This window comes from Palaemon carinicauda, chromosome 13 (assembly GCF_036898095.1).
Source record: "Palaemon carinicauda isolate YSFRI2023 chromosome 13, ASM3689809v2, whole genome shotgun sequence".
In the NCBI taxonomy this organism is placed as follows: domain Eukaryota; kingdom Metazoa; phylum Arthropoda; class Malacostraca; order Decapoda; family Palaemonidae; genus Palaemon; species Palaemon carinicauda.
In genome coordinates this window covers 43764092-43774999 of record NC_090737.1, presented here as the reverse complement: position 1 = coordinate 43774999, position 10908 = coordinate 43764092, and the positions used below count along the sequence as shown (strand labels likewise).

The 10908-nt window shown below is 40.3% G+C and overlaps 1 protein-coding gene across 1 annotated transcript; it reads left to right on the top strand.

Moving 5' to 3' along the window:
• The first annotated feature begins 9305 nt into the window (after nt 1–9305).
• Nucleotides 9306–10695, top strand: LOC137651526 (uncharacterized). The gene has a single exon (XM_068384757.1). It carries the CDS (start codon nt 9418–9420, stop codon nt 10693–10695), a length of 1278 nt encoding a protein of 425 aa, XP_068240858.1. The 5' UTR covers nt 9306–9417.
• Nucleotides 10696–10908: the final 213 nt, after the last annotated feature.

The window sequence follows — 10908 nt, the reverse complement described above, 5'->3', positions numbered from 1 at the left end:
TCTTCACATGAATATTATGAAATTACAATCTCTCTTCTATTCAACCTACTATGATCGATAATATACCATTAGTTTTGTTCCATTATTAATGATAAAAGCAAAACGCTGTTTGCACTTATTGTATGAAGTCCAGCAGTGTCTTTCACACACATCAGGAAGCTAGGATCGCAATTTCCATTGATTTTATGACGTTACAAGCTCGGTTTCTGTCATTTTTTTTTTTCACAATCTTGCTTACAGTATAGCATCATTCATGCCGGTTACTTCCATGAATAATAGAAGAATAAAACGATGCTACTTTTATAAAAATCGAGGTACTATTTTTATCATTATCAATAGGTGAGATACCTGGTTACAAATGCATATACATGCTTAGGAAAGATGACATGTTTCATTAATGCAATTGTATTTTCCATAGATATGATGAGTGTGGTCTATCAATTTAATGAAGTCAAATTTCCCCTTTATCAACATTATGAATTTCGTAAAGTTGTTTTTTTTTCTTCTTTTTCAATCGATATCAGGAAACCGGTAACCTAAATATACATCGTGAAGCTGGTATTTTCTTTTTCATGAGTCTGACATGAGTCTTTTTATAATTTATATATGACATATCTGTTTTTGAGGTTGTTGATAGTTTATTTAGGACATATCTGTTTTGACGTTGTCACTGTTTTTAGAATGATTTTTTGTTAATTTATTCCAATCAATTATTTATTTCCTCATTCCTTTCCTCACTGAGCTATTTTTCCCTATTGGAGCCCTTGGGCTTATAGCATTTTGCTTTTCCAACTAGGGTTGTAGCTTGGCTAGTAATAATAATAATAATAATAATAATAATAATAATAATAATAATAATAATGTCCTAACCTACGCTTAATTACCATTGTGAGGTTTAGCCTTATTTTCATTGACGAAATTTTAATAGAATTTTCTTTTATTATAATAGTGACCTTAGATTTATTTGTTTTATTTTCTTCTAAATGAAGTTCGCATCGATCTATTTAAGTGAAAGATCACTTTATAGAAATCATAAATTAGATGTCCTATTGTATCTATGATCCGTTATTGACAAGATACGCAACACTGAAGCATTATTTCATGTGATATCACCAGATAATTTGACACTGCATTCAAGGTTTTTAAGACACCCTAATTTTAACAATGGCTAAAAAATATGTCCGAAATCGATCTCCTTTGCCAATTTCAAGAGCATCATGAAAACTTCCTCATTTGTTACCTTAACAGTGAAATGATATTGTGGTGATTTGAGAAATCACACAGTTTATTTTTGTTTGATCTATAAAACTAATTATGATTTTGAGTTTAAAAGCTTCTTTATTTGTTCCAGCATGTTTTGTCGAGTAATCCAAAAGTAAGGTTCACGTTAGTCAGAAATGCTAAAAACGTCTCTTTGTTTTAAAGATGTTGAATTTTACCTAATATTATTGTAAAATGGTCCTTTATAACATGAGTTTGCCTTTTATTTAGAACTTTATCATCATCAATTATGTAACCTAAATTGAAATTCATTTTCATGAATGATATTAATATTTTCTAAAGCTAATCTCAATTTATGAAGTGACATAATTATTCTGTAACGAAAAATTTAAGTATTTATATGTGACTTATTTAGCATACTGAGTATTTCCTAGGGTCCCTTGTTTTACTACAGGTTAAAGGCGTCTGAATCAGATTACATAATAGATCTATGTTCTGTATTTTTTTTTTTTAAAGAAAAATAGTCAGGTCTAACTCTAAGATCTATAAGCTGTAGGAATCACATTTGTAATTTGTAATATATCCATTTGAGATTTCATTACATCGGTCATCTGAGTTTTATAGCAGTTTTGTTTAAAAGCTTCAACAAGTTCTTTGATGTTTACTTTCGACTCGGCGGAACTCGCCTTTTCAGTTTATAGGTTTTTTATCAGCAACCAATTAAGTGTTAAATTCTTTGTGTTCTTTATGATTATTAGATCAACTAACGGATAAAAATAATTTTGTTATTGAACTTCAATTATATTTTCATTGTAAATTTTATGAACTGCGTATTATATCTACTTGTTAGACATAGTATTTCACCAAGTCAATTTACGGTATTCATCAAATGGCTTACAGGAGTCTAGTATGGAGTAATTCATCAGTTCTCAGATCATACATGGTTTATCTCAGAAACTCTTACAGTTCATAGGTATCGTCTAGGCTAGATCTTTCTAACATAGAGTAACCTAACCTAACTTCATTAGCGCAGGGTGATAGTAAGCACCACTGGAAGCTTTACTTCAAGCGATTCAAAATCACTAAATTTTTCCACCAGTGCAAATTTCTGCGTAATTCTGTTTTCTAAATGATGAAGTCAACACATTAAACAAAGAGAATTAAGAATTTGACTTTTTTTGCAACTAAAACGTGCATAGATTGTAAAAGTTTCAAGGTTCAAGCTATCTATTTTTTTCTCATCTTTCTCTTGGAAACCTGTAAAGGGACTAATACTAGCGGAAAGATAGTTTGTTGAGTATGTCAATTGAAACGCAAAGCACATTTGAAAGGGAGCCTATGCTCTAGTTAAAGTTCGCACCTCAGTCGGACAGTTAATAGAGGCCACTTGTAAAGGTGAACCAATCATCAATTAAAGGAACTGACAGTTCCAAAAGTGTAAATTCCATAAAAGGCAATTGAGGCACTACTCATTAAGGGCCATAGTTTAATGAAAACGTACTGGGAAGATTTAGTAAACTAATCAAAGTCACAGATCCTTCACAGAAATAGTTATTCAGCTGACAGGACCATTTTCCTGGAGACAGAGACAACCCGCATACCATCGTCTCCTAGTCCGGGCCACTGGAGTAAATTTCTCGGGATCCTGACTCGGACACGGTGCCACTGCCAATCTAGTGTGACGGGCCGAGAGAGGGCTGTGACTCAAAGACAATAAGAAAACAATTGAGTAAATTAATTATAGAACACTCTCCTTTATATACAAAAGCTCAAAGCAACAAGAAATTTCATGATAAAAAACAGACACTGTCACAGAGGAGAAAAGCAGACATGTTTATTCTGGTTCTTTTTAGTGCGAGAGAAGAGCAAAGCTAAAAGCATAATATGTACACAAAATGAACTATGTACGATCGTGTGACACACGGTTGGTACATGGCTCCCCCCCTAAATATGACATACTATACATGTTAAATAGGGCGCCCAGATCTAGAGAGGCAAACTGTAGGCGGGTCATCTGGCAGGAGAAAATCAGGTTTTAGATGATCAATTGAGACCCAGTCTTCTTTGCCACGAATGTTTAGCAGGAATGCTTTCGGACTGCGTCGGATCACAAGGAAAGGGCCCGTGTAAGGGGGCGTTAGCGGTGGCTTGCTAGTGTCGTTGCGCAGGAACACGTGCATTGCAGAGTGCAAGTCTGTTGGTATGTGATGCTTTGCTGGGGGCTTGTAAGTCTGGCAACATGGAGTAAATTTTCCCACGACATGACATATGCGCTGGAGATCGTAGGAGGAGGTTGTAGAAGGAAAAAATTCGAAAGGAACGACCAACGGGTCGCCATACACCATTTCAGTTGCCGAGACGTCGAGGGCGTCTTTAGGAGTGTTCCTTAGTCCCAGGAGGACACAGGGAAGTTGAGTAAACCAGTTGCTCCCTTGCAGCGGGACATCAAAGCTGCTTTGAGGGTGCGATGAAAACGTTCAACCATTCCATTGGCAGCAGGGTTGTAGGCCGTTGTCTGATGTAGGGTGATGCCCAGGAGATTCGCTAATGATGTCCACAATTGAGAGGTGAAAGTAGTACTCCTGTCAAAAGTAATATGCTTAGGGATATCAAATCTTGCAATCCATCCTGAGAGTAAGGCAGATGTACATGAGGCGGACGTTGCAGTTTCCATGGGAATGGCTTCAGGCCAACGAGTGGAGCGGTCGATGACGGTAAACAGGTAACGATGTCCTTGTGATGTGGGTATGGGGCCTACAACATTGACGTGAATGTGTGCGAAACGACGCTGAGGTTGAGGAAAGGTGCCCACTCCTGATGTACTTTGGAAGTTTGGCAAGAAGTACAGGCGCGGACCCAATCCTTAGAAATGCCGTGCCAAATGAACCTCGCCTTCAGCAGCTGTGCAGTAGAACGGCACGAGGGATGTGAAAGGCCGTGAATAAAATCATGCACCTGCCGGCATATGGGAACAGGAATCCAAGGTCGCGGTCTACCAGTACTGACGTCACAGGGGAGGGTGGTGTTGGAGTCTTCGAGGGGGAAATCTTCCCAACGGAGAGATGTGCAGGATGTCATACATGCTTAATACTCTGGATTCTGTCGTTGGGCTTCAGCCAGGGCGTTGTAATCCAATCCCAGTTGAACGGCAGCCAACGTGTTTCTTGACAGGGCATCGGCAACGGGATTCCTTTTCCTAGGGACATATTGAAGGGTGCAATTGTATTCAGCCACGGCGGAGAGATGTCGGCATTGCTGTGCGGACCAGGCGACAGACTGCAAGTGAAGCCATGCACCAGAGGCATGTGGTCTGTGCGAATGATGAAGGGCGTACCTTCTAAGAAATGGCAAAAGTGACGGACAACCAAGTGCACCGCAAGCAATTTGCGATCGAAGGTAGAATAACCCGATTTTGCCTTGGACTGTTTTCTGCTGAAGAAGGCTAATGGGCGGGGCGAGCCGTTGACCACCTGTTCAAGTACTGCACCAATAGCGACGTCGCTGGCATCCGTTGAGAGAAGGAGAGGGGCATGTGGGATAGGAAAAGTGAGAGCCGCAGCAGTTGATAGGGCCTTCTTTGCATTGCAGAAGGCTGCTTCTTGAAGGGGACCCCACTTCAGGTCCTTTGGCTTGCCCTTGAGGGAGGCGTAGAGGGGAGCAAGTGTGGCGGCGATGGTTGGCAGAAAACGGTGATAATAGTTGATCATGCCCAAGAATTCCTGCAGAGCTTTGACGGTCACGGGCGCGGGCGCGGGGAAGTCCTGAACGGCTGCTACCTTCTCAGGGAGGGGATGGACTCCTTCAGGAGTGATGCGGTGCCCTAAGAACGACACTTTGTTGGGGCCAAAGGTACACTTGTCGTACCGGACTACAAGGCTGTTTTGTTACGGGCGGTCGAGCACAATGAGCAGGTGACGGAGGTGTTCCTCTTTTGAGGAGAAGAACAAAAGTGTCGTCCACATAACATACACAGAAAGGGAAGTCCATTAAGATGCCATCCATGAGACGTTGAAACGTGGCCCCAGCATTACGAAGGCCAAAACAGGAGTGATTGAAGGTGTATATACCAAATGGAGTGGTGATGGTGGTCTTGGGGATGTCTTCTGGGTTCATACGCACCTGATAATACCCCTTATGAGATCAAGCATAGAGAAAACATTCACTCTGTGCAGGTAATAGGTCACGTCGGCGATGTTTGGGATTGGGTAGGGATCCTGTTCTGTTTGCATGTTCAGGCACCTATAATCCCAGCATGGACAGAGGAAGCCGTCTTTCTTCAGAACGATGTGTAAGGGTGACGACCATGGGCTGGAGGCCTTTTGGCAAAGGCCCATTTCCTCCTTTTCGGCGAACATCTGTTTGGTGGCTGCCAATCGTTCCGGTGCCAGACGTCTGAATTTTGCGAAGACTGGGGATCCCGTCATCTTCATAGGGTGATAAATACCGTGCTTGGCAGGAGCCGTGGGCGTTTGGCGAAGTTCTGGATGGAAAACTTCCGGGTACAACGTGAGGAGGTGGGCGCAGGCATCCGGGGGTGCGCTGATGTCGAGAGCGAGGATAAAGGCGGCTGGTTGAAGAAGTGTCGACAAGTACGAGTCTACGTTGACCAATTGTCGTTGGGCGACATCAACCAGAAGGTGGAAATGAGAGAGGAAATCTGCACTGAGGATTGGCAATGTGACGTCAGCAACAAGAAACTTCCAATTAAATTTACCGTTTCCGAATGATAATGTGAGGTTCTTGTAACCGTAGGTGTGTATCGCAGATCCGTTGACAGCTACCAAGCGGACGTCGGCCGACGTAGACAGACTACGTCGTGTCCTGAAGATTTCCCTTGGCAAAAGAGACCGACAAGCACCCGTGCCTACCCAAAATCGCACGCACGTTCCTGAATCATATAAAAAGAAAAGATTAGAAACACAGAGGCCACCGCCACGAGCGATGGCCTACTTACACGTTTTTTGGCCACTGACAATCCTGGGCACACTTCTTCGCGGTTGCCCCGAATCTGAAGTGGTAGTAGCAAAACTGGGGTGGATGATAGGTATTAAGTGGCTGTAGAAGTTGTTTGTTGGGGTGCGAGCGATTGGTGGGTGGTAGGTGGCTTTGTCGCCACTTCAGCACGTCACGGATTAGGCGTGTATGTCTTACTGCATTCACGTCAGCTTCAGTTGACGTTGAATAGGCATCCTCTTCGTCAGGGGTGGAGGCGTTGATGGAGGTCTTGAAGTGGCTGTCCATAAGGGCGTCGGCTTTGGTCATCAAGTCCCTTATGGGTAAAATATCGACATCGGGTATGTCAGCGTGTATAGGTCTGGGTAAACGGCGTATCCAAAGGGCACAAAGTAGGTTCACCTCATGAGAAGAGCTGTCTGCGGCAGGTTGCAGGCGAGCAATACTGGTCATTTCCCTGAGGGCAAGCGAAGCCCTTTGATCCCCCAACGGTTGTTGAGAGAGCTGAAAAAGCTTTGCTATACGGGCGGCTGGCGACGGCGAGTACTGCTGCAGAAGGTATGTTTTGAGGGTGTTATACGCTATTGGGGTGTCTCCTTGTTCACAAAACCAGTCGGATATTTCCGGGAAAGTGTCCTCGGGTATCGCCGCGAGAATATAATCTGCTTTGATGGTTGAGAGAGTCACGCCCTTGATGCGAAACTGGACTTCTGCATGCTGAAACCAAGCAAACGCCTCTCCGCTGGCGAACGATGAAAGTTGCAATGGGGCAGCCGCAGCGCCATCTTCCGTAGAGTCCGCCATAGTACCAACAATGGAAGGGCAATAGTGTGGGTGGAAGGCGGTGGGGGCGAGTCGACTTCCGGGGTCACCAATGTGACGGGCCGAAAGAAGGTTGTGACTCAAAGACAATATGAAAACAATTGAGTAAATTTATTATAGAACACTCACCTTTCTATACAAAAGCTCAAAGCAACAATAAATTTCATATTAAAAAACAGACACGTTTACAGAGGAGAAAAGCAGACATGTTTATTCTGGTTCTTTTTAGTGCGAGGGAAGAGCGAAGCTACAAGCATAATATATACAAAAAAATGAACTATGGACGATCGTGTGACACTGTTGGTACACTAGAAACTGAGAATTAACTTGAAGAATGTGGTAAACACTATTGTCATAAGAATATATCTAATAAATCTCATCTCTGTGCAACACACATTTATACACAAATTATAAATAACTCTTCAAATAGAAGCAGATTGTAAAGTCAGATAAACTTGATTTACCTAAAGGTTTTAAAAGTTGAAAACTCTTTTCATAATTTACTAATATTCTTATAATAATACAAATGGTAAAAAATTAAAAAAATACTTTACTAAAAGATTTGATACTTTAAACTCACTTTGATCAAAGATATCTCCTCAATATAAATGCAAAAGGGCTACTTCGAGGAAAGGAAAATGTTTCTTCTTTAATAATTAGGAAGACGATATATCTCTAATATTCGAAATAGAAAAATAAAAAACTTTAGGAACTTTTGATGAGGTAATTAACCTTTCATGTTATCTTTCTCCCCAATTGACTCTTCAAAAGAATATTTTCTTTTCCAAATGTATCCAAGAACGAATATGAGTGTTAGGCTTATTACTTTCCAATTAGGTTCTTTAAGTTTTTGTTGACCGGTTATCGTGCGAGATAATTTGTTAATTACGTAACGAAAAATTTTTCATGTAAGTATATGTTCTCTCTCTCTCTCTCTCTCTCTCTCTCTCTCTCTCTCTCTCTCTCTCTCTCTCTCTCTCTCTCTCTCTCATATGATTAATGTCTGGATTGTCTTAATGACCTCGGGATCGAAGCCTATTTCACCTGGAGCTCTGATCCTGATCTCGGTAAAAGAATCTAGACATTAATATATGGCTTATTTGTATATATATATATATATATATATATATATATATATATATATATATATATATGTATATATATATATATATATATATATATATATATATATATATATAAGTATATATATATATATATATATATATATATATATATATATATATATATATATATATATATATATATATATATGTACATATATACATTTTTACATATATATATATATATATATATATATATATATATATATATATATATATATATATATATGTATATATATATATATATATATATATATATATATATATACTTATATATATATATATATATATATATATATATATATATATATATATATATATATATATATATATATATATATATATATATATCTATATGTATATATATATATATATAGGTATATATATACACATATATATATATATATATATATATATATATATATATATATATATATATATATATATATATATGGGGTGTCTGCCGTTTATGGGGACAGGGATATCTTTCTTATTACTAGCCAAATCGTATTTCATTATGGGGTTGATGTTCTTTACAATTTTCTAACTTACCATAATATGATGTTAATTTATCGTTTTGATTTATAACACAATTTACCTTTACCACGGCAATATTTTCTAAGTTCAGCATGGTCCGTACGCAAGTCACGGGTAGCTCCTGCTTAGTTTCCAACTTTCCCGATAGACAGAGCCCGTGTCATCCCAGTCTAAGAAACGTTCGGTTTTACAAATTAATACTGTCCCGTCAATCTACATATTTACCCCTTAGTTAAGTATGTAGTTTATAAGGACACGTCATGTTTAGTGACATTTGATACTGCTTGGATATTTATCATGAAATGTTATGTTAGAAAAAGGCCGTTACAATGCGTCGTACGCTGAAGCCACGGCCAACTTACTCGGTCGTAAAATTTCCCGCAATCATTGTTTCCTGCCTGATTATAATAACACCCGTTTGGCGGCGCTCGATTCGCATATCAGCTGGTCGCGCAAGCATGAACAGTTTTCGATGTTCGTACGTATGTTTTCGCTAATTCCAACAATTTTCATTTTAATCTCTTGTTAAGATTGTTATTTCTTTCGAAAACGTCCCAAAATTATGCTGAATACTATTTTGTTTTATATACAAACAAAGGTTAGGTTATCCAACATCTGGTTTAGATATTTCGTCAGATAAAGCCAGTGTCAAACAAAGCAACCGAACTAACCCTTTCGTGGGCCGCGTGATTTCAAATTTTTAATCCCCCCCCATGACCCGAGATTGACCTACAGCCGACCCTTTCCAGCTCTAACCGCCGTGATGGATAGACCTGTTCCGTATAGTTTCTCTTTGAGTGATGTTTTCGAGTTTATCTCCAGTATTGATCAGCTTGATGCAATTAAGACTCTCGGAGTTTTACAGCTACATGATTTCACTCGTGTTACCCCCGAATTCTTTCACTATTTATTTCGAGAAGGCCTCTTAGGGGATTTTAGAGGTACATGTAAAAAGTGTAAAACAGGTGATGTGGCCCTCATGCGTGATGGCTGCAATGTGGGCAATGGAAAATCCAATTATTTCTGGAGGTGTAGGAACCGCAAGTGTCGCCGAAAGTTCACAATGCGGCATAAATCATTCTTTGAGGGCTCACACCTCGAAGAACGTGATATCATTCTCCTCACGTGTTGTTGGGTTCATCGTTATCCTCAATACTGTGTTGAATTGAAGACCCAACACCTTGGTTCTCACACTCTCGTTGACTGGTACAACTTTTGCCGAGGAGTGTGTGAACAAATATTGATTTTGGACAATAAGAAAATTGGTGGACCAGGGCACATTGTGGAAGTGGACGAGAGCAAGTTCGGCAAGAGGAAGTATAACATCGGGCATGATGTCGAAGGAACCTGGGTCTTTGGGGGCATTGACCGGGAAACACGCGAGACCTTTTTCAAAGTGGTTAAGAAACGTAACGCGGAAACGTTGATCTCGGCGCTCAAAGAGCACGTTCTTCCCGGGACCACTATCATTTCCGATTGCTGGAAAGGATATGGCAAAGTCAAAGACCATGATTTTAAACATTTTACTGTAAACCACAGTGTTAACTTCGTTGATCCTAATGACCCGACCGTGCATACGAACACTATAGAATCGCAATGGCGGGTTCTCAAAAGGAGCGTGCTACCAAGATTCGGTACCCAGAAATCGTTGTACGAAAGCTATTTCGCAGAGTACTGTATCAGGAAGCGATATATAGAAAACTCCGTATGTCCGTTCAGGGCATTTGTACAGCTCATCAAGCGCGTGTACCCGCTCAAAGCCAGTCCTCTCTACTTGCCGATTCCCTCTAACGTTCGGCCAAGTAACGTTCGTCCATCCAGCAGCCGTTCTTCAGCTAACGACGCCCGACCTTCCACTAGTCGCAAAATGTCAAGTCCTCCTCCAAGTAACGTTCGTCCATCCAGCAGCCGTTCTTCAGCTACCGACGCCCGACCTTCCACTAGTCGCAAAAGTTCAAGTCCTCCTCATAATCCTCCACCCCAGAAGAGGTTGAAGGACCAAGAACCGGAGGATTTTGGTTTTAGCGATTACGAAATTTAAGGTAAGCCTGAATAACCTAGAATATGATCATGTGGATTAGATATAATTTTGAGTTCTGCCCAAAGCTTCTTTTCTGTAGGTGAGAGACTTACGAAGGGGGTCCGGGGGCTTGCCCCCGGGTAGGGGTAGTGACCTGGGAACTACTAGGATTGGTTAGGTTTGGTTTGTGGGGTTTGTATGTTAGCAACAGTGTTTGGGGGGTCGCAGGGGGGC

Excerpts from the sequence above, each read along its gene's own strand:
- LOC137651526 (XM_068384757.1), top strand. The coding sequence starts at position 9,418 with ATGGATAGACCTGTTCCGTATAGTTTCTCTTTGAGTGATGTTTTCGAG.